General features: G+C 45.1%; 1 protein-coding gene across 2 annotated transcripts in view; it reads right to left on the bottom strand.

The window, feature by feature from the left end:
• Positions 1–20,159, bottom strand: part of ZCCHC2 (zinc finger CCHC-type containing 2) — a 34,720-nt gene extending 14,561 nt beyond the window's left edge. Inside the window, exons 1-7 of one of the 2 annotated variants that reach the window (XM_070747133.1) lie at positions 18,840–20,159; positions 16,072–16,177; positions 14,363–14,439; positions 11,635–11,706; positions 6,709–6,821; positions 4,882–4,976; positions 3,466–3,549 (exon numbers count right to left, since the gene is read on the bottom strand). In XM_070747133.1, the coding sequence (XP_070603234.1) occupies positions 3,466–3,549; positions 4,882–4,976; positions 6,709–6,821; positions 11,635–11,706; positions 14,363–14,439; positions 16,072–16,177; positions 18,840–19,814 (1,522 nt within the window). In that variant the 5' untranslated portion in view covers positions 19,815–20,159. The remainder of the gene's footprint in view (positions 1–3,465; positions 3,550–4,881; positions 4,977–6,708; positions 6,822–11,634; positions 11,707–14,362; positions 14,440–16,071; positions 16,178–18,839) is intronic. The other variant, XM_070747134.1, reaches the window with a different exon arrangement.
• Between the last annotated feature and the right edge of the window lie 3,041 nt (positions 20,160–23,200).

Genomic DNA, 23,200 nt, shown 5'->3' with positions numbered 1-23,200 from the left:
GGTGGGGTAAAGCCTCCTTTGGCGGCTGGGGAGCTGCGCGGCTTTGCCTTTTGCTGGGAGGGCAAGTGAAGGGCCAGATCTCCTGCCTCCTGCCTCCCCCCCCCCAATGTCTCCGCTGTAGCAGCTGCTACAATAGACTTCCACGCCTTTCGTCCGCGCCTGGCGGGAGGTGAAGAGTTCTTTGCCCAGTGCAAAGTTGACAGCAAGCAGTTCCGCAGTCGCCGAAGGAGGCTTAACCCGCCCGGTTTCAGTGGGGTTTCCCCGTTGCCCAGGGATTCCTGAACACACCACAGCCACCTCCGTTCGGGCGAAGGAATCCCTGGGCAACGGGGAAACCCCGCTGAAACCGGGCGGGTTAAGCCTCCTTCGGCGACTGCGGAACTGCTTGCTGTCAACTTTGCACTGGGCAAAGAACTCTTCACCTCCCGCCAGGCACGGACGAAAGGCGTGGAAGTCTATTGTAGCAGCTGCTACAGCGGAGACATTTTGGGGGGGAGGCAGGAGGCAGGAGATCTGGCCCTTCACTTGCCCTCCCAGCAAAAGGCAAAGCCGCGCAGCTCCCCAGCCGCCAAAGGAGGCTTAACCCCACCCCTCTGTCCCACCCATCGCCCGTGGCCGGCAGAAAAGCGGGGATAGGCAGGAGGAGGTTATGCCGACCACGGGCGATGAGTGGGACAGAGGGGTGGGGTAAAGCCTCCTTTGGCGGCTGGGGAGCTGCGCGGCTTTGCCTTTTGCTGGGAGGGCAAGTGAAGGGCCAGATCTCCTGCCTCCTGCCTCCCCCCCCCAATGTCTCCGCTGTAGCAGCTGCTACAATAGACTTCCACGCCTTTCGTCCGTGCCTGGCGGGAGGTGAAGAGTTCTTTGCCCAGTGCAAAGTTGACAGCAAGCAGTTCCGCAGTCGCCGAAGGAGGCTTAACCCGCCCGGTTTCAGTGGGGTTTCCCCGTTGCCCAGGGATTCCTGAACACACCACAGCCACCTCCGTTCGGGCGAAAGAATCCCTGGGCAACGGGGAAACCCCACTGAAACCGGGCGGGTTAAGCCTCCTTCGGCGACTGCGGAACTGCTTGCTGTCAACTTTGCACTGGGCAAAGAACTCTTCACCTCCCGCCAGGCACGGACGAAAGGCGTGGAAGTCTATTGTAGCAGCTGCTACAGCGGAGACATTTTGGGGGGGAGGCAGGAGGCAGGAGATCTGGCCCTTCACTTGCCCTCCCAGCAAAAGGCAAAGCCGCGCAGCTCCCCAGCCGCCAAAGGAGGCTTAACCCCACCCCTCTGTCCCACTCATCGCCCGTGGCCGGCAGAAAAGCGGGGATAGGCAGGAGGAGGTTATGCCGACCACGGGCGATGAGTGGGACAGAGGGGTGGGGTTAAGCCTCCTTTGGCGGCTGGGGAGCTGCGCGGCTTTGCCTTTTGCTGGGAGGGCAAGTGAAGGGCCGGATCTCCTGCCTCCTGCCTCCCCCCCCCCCCCAAATGTCTCCGCTGTAGCAGCTGCTACAATAGACTTCCACGCCTTTCGTCCGTGCCTGGCGGGAGGTGAAGAGTTCTTTGCCCAGTGCAAAGTTGACAGCAAGCAGTTCCGCAGTCGCCGAAGGAGGCTTAACCCGCCCGGTTTCAGTGGGGTTTCCCCGTTGCCCAGGGATTCCTGAACACACCACAGCCACCTCCGTTCGGGCGAAGGAATCCCTGGGCAACGGGGAAACCCCACTGAAACCGGGCGGTTTGGACTTTCCATTCCTCCAAGTCACTTCGCCGCTCGTGTCCTGGGTAAACCGGGCGGCAGGATACAGGCTTTGAGTTTTTGGCTGCAGGGGGAGGGAGTTAGGAAAATCCTACTTCTCCCCCCGCAGCCAAAAACTCGCAAGGTAAGGTTCGGGGCGGGGCGGGCGGGGCCCTTTTGTGCCAGTCGGGGAGGCGGCGGCGGCTGCAGCAGAGGCGGGCGGGGGAGGCCGGCCCGCCGGAGGGGCGATGCTGGCGGCGGAGACAGGCGAAGTCCCGCCCGCCCCCCGCCCGCTTGGCCCCGGGGGGCTGAAGGGAGCCAGGCGGGGGAGGGCGGGGGCTACTCGGTTCTTCCTCAGCCGGGGGTAGCCGGAGCGCCGGCCAGGCGGGGGGCGGGCGAGGCGAGGGCTGCGGGGCGTGCCGGGCTCCAAGTTGCCGCGCTGCCTTTGTAAACCTGCCCGAGGGAGGCGAGGGAGCCCCTTTGTTGGCCGGCGGCCTGGCCGGCCCTTGGCGCGCGGTGCCCGCGGGGACTGCTGCGGCGGGGACTGCCCACTGCCTTCGCCCAGACCAGAGGCATCGCTCGGCTGGGTTTGCAGATCCGCGGAGGCATCGCCGAGGGCGGGCTGAGCGGCGCTGTGTTGGGAGCCCGTGCCGTGGGAGCGGGCGGCTTGGCCTCACTGCGGCGGCGGCGGCTTTGCGGGTCCTCGCTGGCGGCCTCGCCGGGCGGAGGAGGCTGCGGGGCTTTCTAAAGGGAGGAAGAACTTGCTATCGAGCCTGCTAATGAAATCCAACCGGCGGAGGGTCTGAAATTCCACCCGAGGGGAAATGGGGGAAAAAAGCCCAGCCGGGAGCGCGGCGCCAGGCATTGTTCTCCGGACCCCTCCCGCAGCCTGGAGAGGGAAAGGGCCGCTGCGGGTTGGATTTCATTAGCAGGCTCGATAGCAAGTTCGATAGCGGCGGGCGAACGAGGCGAGCGGCGGGCGAACGAGGGGAGTGGGGGGGCGAACGAGGGGAGCGGCGGGCGAACGAGGGGAATGGGGGGAGAACGAGGGGAGCGGCGGGCGAACGGGGCGAGCGGCGGGCGAACGGGGCGAGCGGCGGGCGAACGGGATGTGCGGCCGCCGAACGGGGCGAGCGGCAAACGGCGGGCGGGCATCAGCGAGGATCCGAGGCGGCGGGGAAGACCCAGGGAACGTTCCTTCGGCCGCCCAACAGCTGATCTGCTCGGTAGCGCGGCAGCAGCGAGGAGCCGAAGATGAGGTTTCCCCGTTGCCCAGGCAAAGGGGAAACCCCATCTTCGGCTCCTCGCTGCTGCCGCGCTACCGAGCAGATCAGCTGTTGGGCGGCTGAAGTAACCTTCCCTTGGTCTTCCCCACCGCCCACACGCAAACTTCACCATCTGCGCATGTGCGGCCATGAAAAAATGGCCGCACATGCGCAGATGGTGTTTTTACTTCCGCACCGCTATATCGCGAAAAATCGAGTTTCGCGAGGGGTCTTGGAACGGAACCCTCGCGAAACTCGAGGGATCACTGTATTCCCCTTTGGTAAACTATTCTATCAAAAGAACAGAAAAAATAGTAGCATGCAATAGAAATTAGAAGCAGGTGATGAAAGGTGGAGAAAAATCTGAAACTATCTTATATTAGTATCATTTATTGTACCTATCCAAAGCAAAGATACTTTACTGAGAAACTTCAAAATACAACTCAGAAAGAAGTTTTCATTCACTTAATCTTGGAACAAACCTTCTTCCTGGCTTGAGGCTTCTGAGCTATCCTCCTTGAAATGTTCTGACATCTTAGATGTCTTCAGGGAAGATTGGTAGTTATCTGAAGAGTAACAACCATTAAACAATAAAATATAATTATTTTAAAAGCCCAAGTAGAACAATAAACAAGATGCCGAAAAAGAATATTTGAAGTTGGAACAAGTGAATTTTAATAGCTGCCATCAGCAGAAATCAATGCTTGCTATTAGCAATACTCAATGCAATGTGCATACGAAGACACTATAATACTTCTAAACAGCATCTATAGGCACACCAAATGAAATATAGAAGGCTACAATGAAAAAATGTGCATTTTAAGTATTTGTAATTAATAAGCAATTGTGAGATTTTTCCTAATTAAAATAAAAAGAAATACATTCATCAAATATCTATCAACATAATGGACATGTCCATCTAGTTTTCTTGTGTACAGAAGTGGTTTGGCATTATTTTCTTCTGAATCTTTTTCAAATTTCTGGTCAAACTTATAGAACTGCTATTGCTTTCTGGTAGGTTTATTTTATGGCTGTGCAAATAGGAGGTAGTTTGTTCAATCATTCTCTTTCAGTCCTCTTCACTGCAGATCTCTGTGTCATTTCAGGTAACATCATTTCCTTCTCAGCTATAATCCAACATTTGTCTTTGTTTCCTATGCATACATATGTATCCCAGCGGCTGGTCAGGTCCCACAGAGTTGGCCTTCTCCAGGTCCCATTGGCTCGTCAATGTCATCTGGCGGGACCTAGGGGAAGAGCCTTCTCTAGTGATAGCCCCGGCCCTATGGAATCAACTCACCCCAGAAATTCGTACCACTCCCACCCTCTCCGCCTTCTGCAAAGCTTTAAAGACCCCGCTCTGCCGACAGGCTTGGGGCCACTAAGTTTAACATCTAGCCATGGCTGATGAATGAGTTGATATGTATGATTGGGTGAATATGAGCGACTGGTTTTAAGAAATTGGAGTTTTACTATGTTTTTATATTTAGATTTCTAGATGTGTTGCATTTATTCTTGTTGTGAGTCTGAGTCTGAGGAGAAGGGCAGCATAGAACTCTAATACATACATACATAAATAAATACATACATACATAATCTAAACGTTGCACTCAACAAAAATGTGATGTTAGTAGGATGTTTTGAGTCCAGAGGGTTGCAGAGGTGAAAAAGATTGGTTGCATGAGCCAAGTTACAATGCATACAATTAAAGAGGCCACCTATTAACAACTATCCTGAAAGTAATACACCAAGAACACCTAATAAAAATGAAGTGATCAACAACTTGAGATAACATTCATACTCTATAATTTTACTGGCATAAAGATCAAATATGCTTCAAAATAGAAAACTTGTTTACAAATTCATAACAGAACACAAAAATCATCAGAGTTTCTTACTATGAGAATGTAAATCTTCTGAAGACAGAGTCTGAAAGAAGTTGTTTACTCTCTGATTCTGGAGAAAAGCTGGGGAAGTATTTGCAAAAAGGTCCCTAAAACGTATTAGAAAACATATTAGAAAAATCAAATGTACAAAGGAATATACTTAACATTAATGTTTAACATAGAGACATGTCACTGCGCATCAAAACTCTCCATTGCAAATAAACAGATATATAAACAGGAAGGAAATTTTAAAAAAGATTTTATTATGTTTATAAATATCCGCAAAGTCACAGATGTTTAAAAGTTTGTGAATCTTTTTGAATTTTCAATTATTTCTGCATAAATATGACCTAAAACATTATCTGTTCTCCACATAAGTCCAAGAACTCAAATTCAATAAACAAGTCAAAATATATTTGCTTATTTATTTATTGGGAAAAATGATCTTTGGTATGGTAAAAGTATATGAACCTTTCCTTTCAGAAAGTGATTTGTAATAATAATAATTTGTATTAATTAGATTTGTATGCCACCCCTCTCCGTAGACTCGGGGTGGCTCACAGCAACAATAAAAACAATGTACAATAAAAATCTAATATATTTTTAAAATATCTAAAAAACCCTTACTTAAAAACAAGACATACACACAAACATACCATACATAAATTATACAGGCCTGGGGAAGATGTCACAATTCCCCCATGCCTGACGGCAGAGGTGAGTTTTAAGAAGTTTGCGAAAGGCAACGAGGGTGGGGGCAACCCTAATCTCCGGGGGGAGCTGGTTCCAGAGGGTTGAGGCCGCCACAGAGAAGGCTCTTCCCCTGGGTCCCGCTAGATGACATTGTTTCGTCGACGGGACCCGGAGAAGGCCAACTCTGTGGGACTTAACCGGTCCCTGGGATTTGTGCAGCAGAAGGCAGTCTCGGAGATATTCTGGTCCGATGCCATGAAGGACTTTATAGGTCATAACCAACACTTTGAATTGTGACCGGAAACTGATCAGCAACCAATGCAGACTGTGGAGTGTTGGTGCAACATGGGCATACCTAGGGAAGCCGATGATTGCTCTCGCAGCTGCATTCTGCACGATCTGAAGTTTCCGAACACTCTTCAAAGGTAGCCCATGTAGAGTAGTCGAACCTCGAGGTGATGAGGGCATGAGTGACTGTGAGCAGCTGGAGCTGGAGCGCCACCACGTTCTCAACAACCTTCCCCATAAAGGGAAGTTTGGAGACTGGGCGATAGTTGTTGAGAATGGCTGGGTACAGGGAAGGCTTCTTGAGGAGGGGGCGCACAAGTGCCTCCTTGTAGGGAGCCGGGAAGGACCCCCTCCCCAAAGAAGCGTATTATATTTGTATCATTCTACGTACACAGGGACAGAAATCATCCAATATATATAAGCATATTATTTTAAAGACAAAGTCTCACACAACTGGGAATTTCCCAAAAGTTGTGTAGAAACCTTTATAAGATGTTTAGAACCTATAGTTGCAGAGTAGGGGGAAGGATAATAGTTTAACTGTGCAAAATATGGTCAACATTTAAGCATTTGTATGTTCAAAACGGTTAGTAGTAGTCAGCTGAATCAGCTGAATGTTAAATAAACAGCAGCCCCTGGTACAGCAACCCCTGGTAATTAAGACACAGTGATTGGACCTGGCAGAATTGAGAAAAATGTAGGTTGCTTTAGCCTGAGATAAATGAACTATAAATGAGTATATAAAACACTGATTTCTCATATCTCTAACGGAAAACATACATAATAAAGGAAGTCATTAATTTAAGATAAGTTTACAGTAAAAATAACTACTGTACATTCATTGCTCAAAGGTTTTACCTTATCATAGGCTCAAAGTCTGAATGCCTCCTTTCTTCTTGTTTCTGTAACCCCTGGTTTAATGCAGCTAAAATAGTCTTGTCAAATGATTCAGAAGAAAGATCCTTTGGAAGCTGATGAAAGGCACATTATTAATTATTGTAGAAAAGGTAACATTTATCATAGGTAAATGGATAGATGATTACAACATTTAACTGACCATTTCTTCATTCCAGAAATTCACAGATCAACACTTTGAATTAATTTTGACTTATTTTTATTTAAATGGATCAGTATACCTAGTAATACAGCATTTCGAAGGTGAAATGACCATTACCACATGCATAGAATTCAGTAGAGAATTTTATTCTCTACAAGAAGATATGGAATCTTTATTTAGTGAAAGATGAAACCTACAGAAACTTTTAGAAACATGAGATACAATTATAAATTATGATGAGAGCAAAGAACAAAAAAGCAAAGATAGAGTTTTGCAAGGCAAAATGGACAATCTCCAGATATCCAAATAGTGGCTAATGTTAGAAAGTCAGTACTAAACACTTTAAAATGTTATAAAGGAGTATGTATGTGTGTGACATAGAGAGAGAGGGAGAGAGCACCCGTGCACTCATGTGCTAGGCTTTATCCATCATGCAATGATCTCTTGACTCTCATAAAACAAGCCCATTCCTGTTCACAACTTTTCTTACTGGAAATGTTTACAAGTGCCACAGAGATTGTAAACAACACCTTCACATCTACACCTCAGATTCACTTTCAAGACGACATCTTTCTTTCTATTAAGTTACTCTTCTAACAAGAGTCTTGGGGAGAAGGCTGTAATTGTGAGGATAAGAGAGATATATTTTATACGAGGAATCCAATTTTTGGATGATAAACCTGTATCTTGTAACAGGGAAGCTTGTCTAGAAAGATGGAGGACTTATGCTTGTAGATAATTCAGTCATTAGAAAAATAGATAAATGAATTTGTGACAGGTATGTAAATCACTTGATAACTTACTAGACTGATGCAAATACAGTGAATGCCATGCACTGTCCAGATAAGTTGTTCAACTGTAACTAGAAAACATACTCCATTTTGGTACTTCTGCCACTGCAAAATTGATCACTTCTAGAAGCCAAATCTAGGCTGCTAGGTAGCAGGTTGAATTCCAGGGATGCCAAATAGCATTCTCAAAAATCCTATTTATTTCACATGCAAAATCAGATTCATAGGCAATTTGTGTGAGTGAACTGCTTGAGCCGGTAAAAAGAATGTAGTTTTTTTAAGCATGGAGGAACATTCTAGGTTCTAGGACAAGCTAAATCAAATGCCAAAAACATGTGTACATAATATAGAATGTGCTGAGCCATGATGAAGAAATTATCATATTTAATTGTAAACAAAAACATAGATATATAATGGATAAACAGAAACTAGATGGAACAGAATGGAATCCAATCATTCCTGAACCCAACTTAACAGAAAATACATACATAGATGCTGATATTGTTCTTTACATTATGAATCTATGAAATATTGAAAAGCCAGATACTTTCACAGAATCACCACAGTGGCAACATATAATCAGAAGGTAAATTAAATCTAGGGGTGTCTATGGAGATTCTCAATCATCCAGATCATGGTTCTCCCAAAGGTGCTCTTTCAAGGGGCAAACTGGACTATTTGCTCTTGGTTTCTTGGATGAAAAGAAAAAAATAGAAAATCCAGTTGTCTCTTGAAAAAGAAATTTTGGCATAAATCTAGGGATATACTGCTGTCTACTTAATCAAAATGCCAAGAATGTTCCTAAGATGGTGCAAGGAAATGAGAAGGAATACAAATGAAGTTGTAATAATAGGAAACTTCAAGTGCATATATTCATCTTCATTCTATTCATCACTTAAGAGTGCATATATTCATCTTCAAGCCATGACAAAGAAACCGTATCTTCAGATACCCCAAATACTGTTCCTTAGAATGGACAGTCTCAAAACTAAGCTAGACTTAACCCTAAACTGTGACCACCATCTGGTGCAAGATGCAAGTATTGAAGAACCAACAGGAAACAATAAACACAATGCTACAACATTCAAAATACAGTACATGGCAATAGAAAAATTGCAGCAAGTATAACAGTCAGTTTGCTATAAAAGAGGCAATGTTTTAAAAGGGGGACTGGTGAAATAAAAAGATTGAAAGGAAAAATCAAAGGGATCCAGAGAATCCCTTCGTCTAGTATTTAAGGCATCAAGCTCAAAACAAGGAGATTGTGAGATCTAGTCCCACCTTAGCCATGAGAGCCACCGAGTAACTTTGGGTCAGTCTTGATCTCTAAGCCCAGCTCGCCTCAAAGGTTTGCTGATATGTGTAAAATATAAAGATGGACTGTTAGATATGCTCGTTGCTTTAAGTTTTTCATAAAAAAAAATAAAAGTGGGATATCAATTAAATGAATAAAATACATCAATACATCAGGATTTAATCAAAATGCAATTGAACCTCCAGTTAGAGGTTGAAATAACTTTTATAGCAAGATTCAAGAAGCTTTTAACAGTCAAGAAGTCTTAATATGAAGAAATGAAAAAACTGCCCCAATGAAAAACCAAAAAGGAGAAAAAAACATTGTGTTAGGATGACAGGAGGGCACACACACTGAGAGATTCTGAGCAGCATACAGCAAACATTAAGGGTCTCACTAAGAATTTTAGAAATATATTTGGTGTGGAGTCCTTGATGCCCCTTGAGCTTGGTTGTCCGCTTGCATACATTTCATTACCCAACTAGATAACATCATCAGTGCCCGTAAGTGTGTCGCTTATTCATTTGTATATAGAAACCTGTCCTGATGGTATTGATGGAGGTGTGATTTTCTTCTTGGTAGATGACTAATTATAGAGTACTGTATTTAAAATATATAAATGGAAAACCAATAAAAGAAGTGACTGTGCCACTGGATGATAGAGCAAAAGGAATACTCAAAGACATATGAAGCCTGCAGGGAAATCGAATGAATTATTTCTATCCATCTTTAGTACGGAAGATATTGGATATACAGTATATATATAGCTTACATTGACTTTTAGAAGCAAAGAGACTGGAAGAACAAAAGTAAACTAAGATAATATAGTTATCTGAATTCTAAGTCATCTTGAGAGAATACAAATAACAAACCAACATATCTTGATAGAATCCATCCAAGAATTAAATAACTCAAAAGTGCTGACTTTCTGATAAATTTAATTACTTGGCCCTCAAACTGGGCTCAAGCAGCAAAAGGACTGGAATGTAGGCAATTGATACCAATTTTTCAAAGGGATTCAAAGAGGATCTGGAAAAATTATATGGCCAGTAATCTTAATATTCATTCCAGGGAGATAAGTATATATGGTAATCCAGTACAGTGATCCCCCGCTCGTTGCGAGGGTTCCGTTCCAGGACCCCCCGCAACGAGCGGGTTTTCGCGAAGTAGCGCTGCGGAAGTAAAAACACCATCTGTGCATGTGCAGATGGTGTTTTAAACTTCCGCAGCGCTAGCGAGGAGCCGAAGATTGGGGGGCGGCGCGGCTCTTTTAAAACATCGCCGCCGACATGGGGGGCTCGCTAGCACCCCCCCGAACCCCCAACACGGGTTTGGGGGGGTGCTAGCAAGCCCCCCATGTCGGCGGCGATGTTTTAAAAGAGCCGCACCGCCCCCAATCTTCGGCTCCTCAGCGGCGAGCGAGCGAAGCCAAGCCGGCAGCAATGTCGCCGCCGCTGCAGCCAACGCGCGCTACGATCTTCCGGGCCAGCCAGGCTCAGCGGATCAAGCCCGGCTCCTCTCGGCCCAGCATCCCGGGCCAAGCGGCTGCCTTCCGTGACTGAGCCTGGCTGGCCCGGAAGATCGTAGCGCGCGTTGGCTGCAGCGGCGGCGACATTGCTGCCGGCTTGGCTTCGCTCGCTCACTCGCCGCCCCCCAATCTTCGGCTCCTCAGCGGCGAGCGAGCGAAGCCAAGCCGGCAGCAATGTCGCCGCCGCTGCAGCCAACACGCGCTACGATCTTCCGGGCCAGCCAGGCTCAGCGGATCAAGCCCGGCTCCTCTCGGCCCAGCATCCCGGGCCAAGCGGCTGCCTTCCGTGACTGAGCCTGGCTGGCCCGGAAGATCGTAGCGCGCGTTGGCTGCAGCGGCGGCGACATTGCTGCCGGCTTGGCTTCGCTCGCCGCTGCAGCCAACGCGCGCTACGATCTTCCGGGCCAGCCAGGCTCAGTCATGGAAGGCAGCTGCTTGGCCCGGGATGCTGGGCCGAAAGGAGCCGGGCTTGAAGATCGCAGCGCGCGTTGGCTGCGGTGGCGAGGGCTTGCGATGGAGGGTGGAGGAAGCGGCCATGGGAGGGCGAGCTGCCTCAGGGAGGAGGATCGGGCGGGACCAGGTGGGGGCTGGAATTTCTCCGCCAGGGCGAAGGGCGGGCGAGCGGCGAAGGGCGGGCGAGCGGGTGCTGGGGAGGGCTTCTCGCCCTCCTGCCAGCAAGAGGGGGAGCGAACGGCGTGGGCAGGCGAAGGGCGGGCGAGCGGCAGCGAGGAGTTTGCGTGGGCGGTGGGGAAACTCCTCGCTGATGCCAGCAAGAGGGGGAAGACCCAGGGAAGCCGCCCAGCAGCTGATCTCCCGGTTGCCATCTACGCATGCGTGCCCATAGAAAAAAAAAGGGCACGCATGCGTAGATGGTATTTTGACTTCCGGGTTGAAAAATCGCAAATTACCCTGTTCGCAATGGTCGGGGACGCAATAACCGGGGGATCACTGTAATGGGCAGCCAAACGTTTTGCTGCCACACTGTATATATTCATCAAATTGAATATGAATACTGTAATATTAGATAGATTAACAGATCAACTCTGCATATCAAAAGCAATCTACCACTGAAATTTGAGGTAAAACATCATGTCACCTCGCTTTGAATATTTACCTTTAAGAGAAATTCTTGTAGTTCCTGGTGTGTTTTTGTTACACAAGATACAGAATGATCAGACCAGATTACCTGAATGAAAAAGAAAAAAAAATCTTAAGGGTTCTGTTTCTATAAAACTAAGATACAAATAGTCCTCAACTTATGACCACAATTGAGCCCAACATTTCCATTGCTAAGCAAAATAGTTATTAGGTGAAGTTGCCCAGTTGTTAAATGAATCACTGCAGTTGATTATGTTAGTAACAGAGTTAAGTAACTGGCTTCCCCATTGACGTTGCTTGTCAAATGATCACAAAAGGTTATCACATACCTCAGAATTCTGCAATAGTCAAAAATACATGCCAGTTGCAAAGCATCCAAATTTTAAACATGTGACCATGGGGATGATGCAACAGTCATAAATGTTAAAAATGGTCATAAGTCACATTTTTCAGTGCTGTTGTAATTTCAAATGTCTATTAAACAAATGGTTGTAATTTCATACTCCAACACTAAGTAACTAAGACACATTTTAGTAAAAATGTTTAGTAAAAAAACAACAAGAAAAATTAAACCATCTACTGATTCCAATCAATAGCCTGTTCAGTGCAGCAGTTCACAACTATGGATAGCCTTTCTCTGCTACTGATCTCAAGCAGATATGCTAATTTCAGAGGCTATTGTTAATCTTGGGTCATACTTACAGGTTAGCTAGCAGCATTTAAGACTCCCATGAATTTATTTAATATCCCTTTAAAATTATCTAAACTAGTGATCACTGCTGCATGTAAAAAATTCACTGCTTATCCATTTCTTTTTTTACTTCATTCTATCATGTCCAATCAACGAAGCAGTGGAAGTGATGTGCCAGTGCCTGGAGGCTATTGGGGTCTGGATGGGTGTCAACAGACTCAAACTCAACCCTGATAAGACGGAGTAGCTATGGGTTTTGCCTCCCAAAGACAATTCCATCTGTCCGTCCATTACCCTGGGGGGGGGGGGAATTACTGACCCCCTCAGAGAAGGTCCGCAACTTGGGCATCCTCCTGGATCCACAGCTTACATTACAGAAACATCTTTCAGCTGTGGCGAGGGGGGCGTTTGCCCAGGTTCACCTGGTGCACCAGTTGCGGCCCTATCTGGAACAGGAGTCACTGCTCAGTCACTTATGCCCTCATCACCTCGAGGTTCGACTACTGTAACGCTTTCTACACGGGGCTACCTTTGAAGAGTGTTCAGAAACTACAGGTCGTGCAGAATGCAGCTGTGAGAGCAATCATGGGCTTCCCTAGTGTTACACCAACACTCCGCACTCTGCATTGATTGCCGGTCAGTTTCCGGTCACAATTCAAAGTGTTGGTTATGACCTATAAAGCCCTTCATGGCATCGGACCAGAATATCTCTGAGACCGCCTTCTGCTGCACAAATCCCAGGGACCGGTTAGGTCCCACAGAGTTGGCCTTCTCCGGGTCCTGTCGATGAAACAATGTCGTCTGGCGGGACCCAGGGGAAGAGCCTTCTCTGTGGCGGCCCCGACCCTCTGGAATCAACTCCCCCCGGAGATTAGGATTGCCCCCACCCTCCTTGCCTTTCGCAAACTCTTAAAACCCATCTCTGCCATCAGGCATGGGGAAATTGATTCCCCATGCCTGGGGAACAGGAGTCACTGCTCAGTCACTTATGCCCTCATCACCTCGAGATTCGACTACTGTAACGCTTTCTACACGGGGCTACCTTTGAAGAGTGTTTAGAAACTACAGGTCGTGCAGAATGCAGCTGTGAGAGCAATCATGGGCTTCCCTAGTGTTGCACCAACACTCCGCACTCTGCATTGATTGCCGGTCAGTTTCCGGTCACAATTCAAAGTGTTGGTTATGACCTATAAAGCCCTTCATGGCATCGGACCAGAATATCTCTGAGACCGCCTTCTGCTGCACAAATCCCAGGGACCGGTTAGGTCCCACAGAGTTGGCCTTCTCCGGGTCCTGTCGATGAAACAATGTCGTCTGGCGGGACCCAGGGGAAGAGCCTTCTCTGTGGCGGCCCCGACCCTCTGGAATCAACTCCCCCCGGAGATTAGGATTGCCCTCACCCTCCTTGCCTTTCGCAAACTCTTAAAACCCATCTCTGCCATCAGGCATGGGGAAATTGATTCCCCTGGACCGTTCCATTTTATGCATGGTTTGTATGAGATGTATGATTGCTTTTTATATTAAGTGTTTTAAATTGTTTTAACTATTGGATTTGTACTGTTTTTATTGTTGTGAGCCGCCCCGAGTCTTCGGAGAGGGGCGGCATACAAATCTAATAAATAAATAAATGTCCTATTCCTGCCACACTGCCTGAGCAAGTCAATGCAGTTTTTTGGATAAGTGGTTTTTCAGAAGTGGTTTGCCACTGCTTCCCTCCTAGGGCTGAGAGAAAGTTCAAGATCAGTCATCTGGCTTTGAGCCTAAGGTGGGAACTTGTGGTCTCCTGATTTTTAGCTTGATGCTTGAATCATTACACTAAAACGACCCTCCATTCATTATTTGCTGATCCTAAATCTCCCCCCATTTAATCTTAATTGTTAAACTTAACTTTTAGTATTACAAGAACATGAAAGTCCAGAATTTTAACTGGCTCCTTTCTAATCATGGTGCTAAACTATGATTTACCATTACACCTAATGTATGCATGAGTCCATTTTTAAGTTCCCATGTAATTTTAAATTACAGAGGTATGACCTTCAGATAGATAACTTACGTTGAAAGTATACTCCAAATGTTTATCAGATCTTTTCCTAGGTACTCCTTTCAGCATTATTTTTTGAATGTATACAGCTGAAAATAAAGAAAACAAGACACAATTCAGTAATTAACAGTGCTGTTTGAAATTTAATAGATCTTTGTCACTTATTTGGCCCTCATGTCACTATTACTGGAAATTTAAAATTTCAAGAGAATTGCAAGAGATTAATGGAATGTCAATTTGCTTCTACACTTTGTTTTATAATACATTAATTATACCTTAATTATAGTTACAATAGGTAATTATTCTTAATCATGGATTATAAGCAACTGTGTCACAAACAAATCTGAGCATGTGAAACGAAAGACTTCTCATTGAAGTAAGACTGGATATAGCATAGAACTCTGTTGCTAAATATATGTTGCCCCTGAAATAGTTAACACAGATTCAACAGTCAACGAAGCAGTGGAAGTGATGTGCCGGTGCCTGGAGGCTGTTGGGGCCTGGATGGGTGTCAACAAACTCAAACTCAACCCAGACAAGACGGAGTGGCTGTGGGTTTTGCCTCCCAAGGACAATTCCATCTGTCCGTCCATTACCCTGGGGGGGGGGAATTATTGACCCCCTCAGAGAGGGTCCGCAACTTGGGCGTCCTCCTCGATCCACAGCTCACATTAGAGAAACACCTTTCAGCTGTGGCGAGGGGGGCGTTTGCCCAGGTTCGCCTCGTGCGCCAGTTGCGGCCCTATTTGGACCGGGAGTCATTGCTCACAGTCACTCATGCCCTCATCACCTCGAGGCTCGACTACTGTAACGCTCTCTACATGGGGCTACCTTTGAAAAGTGTTTGGAAACTTCAGATCGTGCAGAATGCAGCTGCGAGAGCAATTATGGGCTTCTCTAAGTATGCCCATATTACTCCAACACTCCGCAGTCTGCATTGGTTGCCGATCAGTTTCCGGTCACAATTCAAAGTGTTGGTTATGACCTATAAAGCCCTTCATGGCACCGGACCAGAATATTTTCGGGACCGCCTCCTGCCGCACGAATCCCAGCGACCGGTTAGGTCCCACAGAGTCGGCCTTCTTCGGGTCCCGTCGACTAAACAATGTCATCTGGCGGGACCCAGGGGAAGAGCCTTCTCTGTGGGGGGCCCGACCCTCTGGAACCAGCTCCCCCCTGAGATTAGGATTGCCCCCACCCTCCTTGCCTTTCGTAAACTCCTTAAGACCCACCTCTGCCGTCAGGCATGGGGGAACTAAAACACCTCCCCCTTGCCCATGTTGTGTTGTTGATTGATTGACTGTGTGCCTGTTTTTTATATATATTGGGATTGTTTTAGGAAATTACTAATTTTAAATTGTAATTAGATTGATGGGCATTGGATTTTTATTATGTACTGTTTTTTATTATTGTTGTGAGCCGCCCCGAGTTTGCGGAGAGGGGCGGCATATAAATCCAATAAATCTAATCTAATCTAATCTAACAATGCAAACAAATACAAAGTACATACATTATGCTTCTATCTCTGGCCTCCAAAAGGCTTAATGGAATGCTTAATGGTCAATAGTTATAATTGGATCTTTTCATTCATTTCATCAGGTACAAAGATTGGAGGAAACTACAAGTGTACCAGACATTAGTTGAATACTTATCATAGCTAGTTTGTAATAACATAAAAGGATAAATGATTTTCCTCAAATTTAAGTATTTTAAGATAATACCTTCTCGTTGTGGTCTGTGAGTGGCCCCAGTAGGTTTATCATGAACTGCTGCCCTCTGTTCAAGTATACTGCTCTCACTTGTTGACATACAGTTATGGGAAAAGTTCTAAATTGAAGGAAATAATAATCACAGTGTTACATATAAATGTCATCACTTTTAGAAATATCAAAATGCATTAACTCAAAAGTGTACTGCAATCTTAAACGTTTCAGGTATTTTTCACTTCTTCCTTGCATTCCACAAAATTAAGATGCTCTAGAGCAGGGGTGTCAAACTCGATGGTGTCACATGACGTATCAGGACTTTCCCCCTTCGCTAAACTGGGTGTGGGTGTGGCCAGCACATGTTGCATCTGTCCCCTGGGCTGGTAGTTTGACAGCCCTGCTCTACAGGGATGCAGAAAAAGCTAAAGATTATAAGTAAAGGACAAAAACACTAATTTGATTAATACAGAACAAAGCAAAATATTTAACACTATATATACCGAAGGCTGTTTTTTCAACAATGAACTCAGAAATTAATTTTAAGACTGTGTGCTTCTTTACATAGACTGATTAAAGGATGTTATAAAAGAGGAGCAAGTTATATCTGACAAGCCAGAGACTCTCTGAAAGTGGATTTAAAAATAGTAGGCTATAATAATGATATGGAAAAAGATACATTGGACATTCAAAAGAAGCCTGCTAATGTCTTAATAATTAAAAAGAATACACAAACAACAAACCAAGAGAATAAGGTAGGCAATTTTCCTATGTTAAATTTTGTGAGAAGGACCAAAGAAAAAAAATGAAGAGAAATCAAGTGCTAGAAGATTATTTGAAGGGACTAAAGATCAAGATTTTTCAAAGTGAAAGGAATGTTAAGATAATTAAAGTTAAAAGTGATCTGTTGTATCTAGTAACCCTTAATGTATTTCTGCTGTTCAGGCCTGAAATGATGAAGCTTTAAGGATTTCTTTATAAAGTAAGATATGGGAAGAAGAGGTTATTTATTTTTAAAAAGTGTGTTACTAAAATTGTTTAAACTTGTGATGAAAAGGAAATTATTTCTATATATTTTTCTTAACATTTTTAATGCACTTCTTTTTTAAATAATACAAGAAGTATTAATTTGATCTTTTTAATTATAATTTTAATAAAATTATATAAAACACTTCTAAAAGACAGAAGACTCAACAATTACAGCCCTTCCCCCTAACCCCACTATCTAGCAGACCAGTAATCTATTACCAGGTCTGGCAGGATTTGTAAAAAAATACTGTTTGATACATTTGGGAGAGGCTTGAGATGGTCATGCAAAAGCCAAATGGCACTGAAAATTAGCAGCTAGGGACCAGGTGGTGAAAGGATATGTTCCCAATAACCCCCCAAATGCAAGTGAAGTTGGGGTGGTCCAATCTCTTAAGTTTATTGTGATAGGAACTGCTGAAGATGGCATTATTAACTTTCTGCTTCAATACAGGTACTGAAACAGCTCCAGATTTAAGTTAGTAGGTCATGGGGAAAGAGCTCACCAAACCAGCTTTGACCTACCAATGGCTTATGTTATTAAATACTGTAACCTAATCCTGTTTGTGCAGGATTTACAAACAGGTCAAATCAAAACCTCAGCAGTCTTTTAAAAAGATATGTATATATTTTAATTAGCTAATACTGAAAAATTGAAACAAGAGAATTAATTTAAATATTGTTAACCAGATGTCAAAGATAAGCAATGGAGGTAGCACTAAATAATGATTTAACACGATTCTTAGCTAATGTTTTTGGTTTAAATATATAGAACTTTATATTATGGAGTAAATGATTTACAGTACTAAGAGAGGTTTTCATTTTACATATATAACAGAATCTCTATTACTTATATGTTAGGATATTTTATTAAGATTTAGATAGAAGAGATTTTGTTAATATTCATATTGATGATTTTTTTTAGTTAAATGTTTCATAATTGATAATGTATGGATTTTACAGATTTTTTGTCTAGAAGAGTAATGAGAGATAAGAACCTCTATTGAAGATTTAACATGGAAAGGTTTTATATATGTTTGATTATAAGTATTGTTTTAGCATTTGTAATTATGTATTGTTTTATTTTATGGTGGAGAAAAATAAAACAATTATACCTCAACAAGAAGAAAAGGATGAGAAACATTACTTCACTGGCCTTTTCCAAACAAGCTTCCTCCCCATATGACATATTACGATTCCTCAGATAGTGTTGCTATTAACCATGCTGAATGAGAAGCTGTGTTATCATTGTGTTTGTGCCTTTATTGAAGCAGCCCAAAGATGTTTTCTGAAAGAGCTCTCATTCGGGAATATATATTAAACAACAGAAGGGCTGTCCCAAAAGTGCTTCCCTCCACCCCAAGCTGCAGCTGGACTTTCTGATTTTTCTTTGAAAACATTTGGCTTCTCATTCAAGAAGCTTACTTGTTAGATGGCCCCTTCCGGAGAGCTGAAGAAGCTCCTTGGATGAGAAGCGAAACCTCTTCAAAGAAAAACCAGAAAGTCCAGTTGCTTCTGGGGGGGGGGGGGGGGCGCTCTTTTGGGACAATGAACACCTGGGATCAGGGTCTCCACTCTCCATCTCGGCAACTTTAAGACTTGTGGACATCAACTCCCAGAATTCCTCAGCCAGCAAAGCTAGCTGAGGAATTCTGGGAGTTGAAGTCCACAAGTCTTAAAGTTGTCGAGGGTGGAGACCCATGACCTGGATGACTGAGAAGGGCTGCCGACTGCTGCAAATGTGGACCGGACGCCCTTACCCGTAAACCACGGCAAGGGAAGGCCTCCACGTCGTCTTCATCCCGGCAGAGGGCTCTCCGCAACCGCTCCAAGTGCTCTCTGAACGTGACCCTCTGATGGAAAGAGAAGGCGGGGTGTAGGGAAGCCATGGTGAAAAGGAGCAAGAGCTCCTCTTGAGCCACCAGCCCCAGGCCCTCCGGTTCGGCTAAGGCAGCCTCGTGCTCCTCTTCCCCATGTTTTCTTCCCGGGCTCGAAGGCCCAAGCGAACGGCAACTCTGCAAGATGGCATCCACATGAGGCAGCAGGCGATGCAGGCGGCTGGCCGCCTCGCGGTTCTCGGATCCCAGGAGGGCCAAATAGACGATGAGCTTGGAGCGGACCGCAGGGTCGCGGAAGTCGCTGCCGCCCAACGGGAGGAGAGGAGTCGACGGAGGAGAACCGGCGGCCGCAGCCCCGGGAGGAGAAGCCGGGGGCGGCGGCGGCTGCTGCTCTCGGCTGCCCCCGGCATTGCTTCCCGCCTGGACAGCGTCGGCGGTTGCAGAAGCGGCGGCCCCGGCGCCGTTAGCTTTGGCCTCCGAGTCCCTCAAGCAATGGTAGTCTTTCCGGGCCAGCTCCTCCAGGCAGGAGCCCAGGAAGCGCAACTCCAGCGGGTTGAGTAAATCGAGCAGCCCGACGGCGAACTCCAGCCGCTCGGCCGAGCCCAAAGCCAGGCCGAACCACTCGTAGACGGCCTCGCGGGCCCCTCCGGCCGAGCAGCCGCAAAGGCAGCGGTGAGCCGCCGAAGAGCCGCCGGAGCCCGGAGCCACCATGGTCCCGGAGCCAGCTTCACCGCTGCGAGGCGGGTGATTGGTTAGGCCTCCGCCCCCGCAGCCGCCGTGGGGCCTCAGTGGGATTCCGGCGGCCGCTCCCGCGTCTTCTTCCTCCGCCCTCTTACGGCTCATCGTCTGCCGTTGCTGCGGCTGCTGCTGCTTCGCCGGCAGCTTCATCTTCAGCATCCTCGAGACGGAGGAGGAGGACGGGAAAGGGCGTGAATTGGGCGGGCTCAGCGCCGCCGCCGCCGCCGCCGCCGCCGCGGTGGTGGTGGTGGTCAAGAGCCGCCGCCGTTCATCTCCTTCCCCTCCCGCCGCCCTTCAGAGAGGAAACCCTGATTCGAGCTGAGGAAGGGCGGCGGGAGGGGGGGAGGGAGGCTTTGCAACGGCGCTGGCTGGAAAGGAGGCAATGACGACAAATGGCGGCCGCTGTTCCTGTCAGCCGCTGAAAGCAGCGCATGAAAGATCTGGCGGGCGGGGTTAGCGAGCGAAAGGGAGAACGGTCTCGACTGCGCAAGTCACCCCCCCGTCGCTTTTAAATAATTTGAAAAAACAAGTGTGAAAGGGGTGGGGGATGGAACCGAGAGAGTTCAACGAAGTGGGGTGGGGGAGCAATCAGTGAACTAAGCGAAGACGAAATCGAAGTGGAACATTCCGCGACAGCCAATTGGGGGCGAGTTCGCCAATGGCGTCACTACGCGTAGTTCTGAGATCCTTCGGGAGGTCTCACGGCCTGGCTGTGAGCGTCCTGCTGAGGTACGTTATATTCAGTCTAGTCATCTCCTTTTCCTAATCGACTGTGGGTAAATGTTGTGCAAATATGAAACTGATGTGCACACTTTATGTGCACACGTGTGCAAATATGACATTTATGTATCGTATGATTAGAGAAGTAAGTTTCATATTTCAACGGTGTATTGTGGAGGCTGCGATGCTATTCCTATTTACTAGGAGCTTAACCCAGTTACTCAATCGATTAATTGAATTTATATCATTTTTTCCTCCAAAGTCTCAAGGTAATATATAAAGCCATTGCTTCTCCCATTCTTCCAAATAATGTCCCTAGGAAGTTAACCTGAGAATTTGACACTCCTGAATATGGATTCTATGCTGTTATCAATACACTTGTTATTTTGAACCTATGGATGGGTAAGATTAATACTATAACGGAGTTTCATTTTCTGTCACCTTAAAAATGGTTCATAAAATTGTGGATTTACAAGAAATATGTACATGCCATAAATTCATTGCAAATGCAGATTTTTAAATAAAATTTCTACATGACCCATCTCACTCATACATGCATGTTTTTTACGGCATGGTTTTTATTGTGGGTTTTAAATTATTTTTTAAAATCGTTCTTTTTTTGGATATTTTAATATTTATATTGTATGCATTGTTTTTGTTAGTTGTGAGCAGAGTCCTTAGAGAGTTGGGTGTCATACAAATTGAACCAATAAATAAATAAACCCTGGGCAAATCTTAAATGTGTTAGTTATAATATGCTCTATAATGCAGTGACTAGCAGAACAGGGCTGGATTTACAGCTCATTTACCAAAATATGGTTTATATGTACCTCAGCATGTCATGTAAATATTCTCAATACTGTATAGTTATGGTTTAATAACTTACATTAATCTAAGCAGTTGGGTTAATTAAGTCATGTTTCAGTTAATCATGGGCTAGCTGATTATACAAACCACTAATCAGTTTAAGCATGGTAACAGCGATGTTACCATAGCTGTTACTACAACAGCTACAATTCTGCAAAGATATTCCCCCAAACACTAGGATAGCACAAAAGCCACCCCCAAATTTGGTTAGCAGTCACCATGCCACAATATCTAATTTACATAACATACTGAAACCATTTCTAATTTGAGTATCTAGGTTAAGAGAAGCATTTTCCTGCTGCTGCCAGGCAGATCAGTGGGATAATAATTCCCTAAATTGTTTGGACAGTAATGTTCCTAGAAAGTTACTCCATCAGAAAACAAAAAGATTGTTCCTTTTCCCCCACATATAAAATCTCTTCAGGTCTTGCTGTGATTTCATAAGGTGCTAAACTGACAGTTAAATTTGCAATATGCTAAACATAAACCAGCAAATTAGTCTGAAATTAGTCATTAAAAACATGCAGACATGCTTATAGTTAAATTAACCCCATTTAATTATGCAGGCTGGATTCACCACCACACTGAATTGCAAACTAATCAGACAGGTGCTATATGCATCCAGCTGAAATCGTACAAAACACATACTTTAACCATCACCCACCCCACCCCATTAAAAAAACACTGATGAGAGAGATGGAATAATTGCAAAATGCCTTTTGGTTCTTAGCTAAAGAAATTATTCATCTAAAACAGTGTTTCTCAAATTTATCAATTTTAACTATAGACTTCCAACCCAGAATTCTCCAGCTAGCCTGATTTACCCTCCATTAATTCTTCCTGTAAAGAAAAAAAATTAAAAACCTGGCCACATCCATTGGCTTGATGCTGGTCTAGCCATTTTGCATTGTAATCTCATACATTCTGGTCTACAGAAAAATGTAGTGCTTTTTTGTCAAAAAAAATTATGATTTTGTCAAAATAACATGTAGCAATAAAATATATGCAAATATCAATGAGAAATAAATCAAGCTGTGAATTAAAATTCATCTCCCACTGGGTACTGCTTGCTTCACTTCCATGGGGGTGGGGGGGTGGGGGTGAGAGTAAACCAATTGGAAGAAACAATTCCAGAATTAGACATTAAAAAAACCTAGGCTGGCAGAAGTGAAAACTAGTGGATTCAGTAAAACTGCAGTGAATCTTGGTAAACTGCAGGGACATTAGATTTTAACCAGCAGAACTTTGGAAATACAGTAGTTAACTGTGACATAAAGAAAGTAAACATAACTGAATGAGAAAAGTCACTAGAAAATGGGAGGAGAACTTAATAGAAGAAGAGAAATGAAAGTTAACTTGCTCTGCTGACTGAAATGAAAGCAAAACCTAGAGCTATTTCTAAAGCTGTGAATGCTTGCTCTGCTGCAGTTTAACTTTCTGCCACAAAAAAAGGTGAAAAGATAATTACAATCAGCTTAAGCTTGTGGGAAGCCCTCCCACAAGATGAAATATGTTGAGGAATATTAAAAAGACACAATATATTTCCCCAAAAGGGAGAAATAGAGAAACATGTTTTTTAGAGGCAGAAAGCATCCCCCACACTAAATGTCAGCATTTAAAAGAGTTTATTGAAAGAAGCAGCCAACTACCTGTATCTAGCCAGCTCTATTCATAAGCAAAGCAAACACTGCAGGCAGAAATCCATTCAAGACAGGATATTTTGAAACTGCTTGCAGCAAAGTTTGACAACAAAGTGATAGGATTAGAAGCAGCCCCTTATCCAAGATCCAACACAGGATGACAATTAGCCACTATAGGAATTGCCAAACACCCTTTCAGAACGCAAGCCCCTTCATTACAGTACAAATTTCAAAAGTCATAGAAACCTTGGAGCTCGAATAAACAATAAATCATAGGCTGACCAGACAAACAAACAAACACCTAGGATTTGCATTTCC

This window comes from Erythrolamprus reginae, chromosome 3 (genome assembly GCF_031021105.1).
Source record: "Erythrolamprus reginae isolate rEryReg1 chromosome 3, rEryReg1.hap1, whole genome shotgun sequence".
NCBI classification, from domain to species: domain Eukaryota; kingdom Metazoa; phylum Chordata; class Lepidosauria; order Squamata; family Dipsadidae; genus Erythrolamprus; species Erythrolamprus reginae.
The sequence above is the reverse complement of the archived record's forward strand: the minus strand, read 5'-3'. Positions and strand labels throughout refer to the sequence as shown.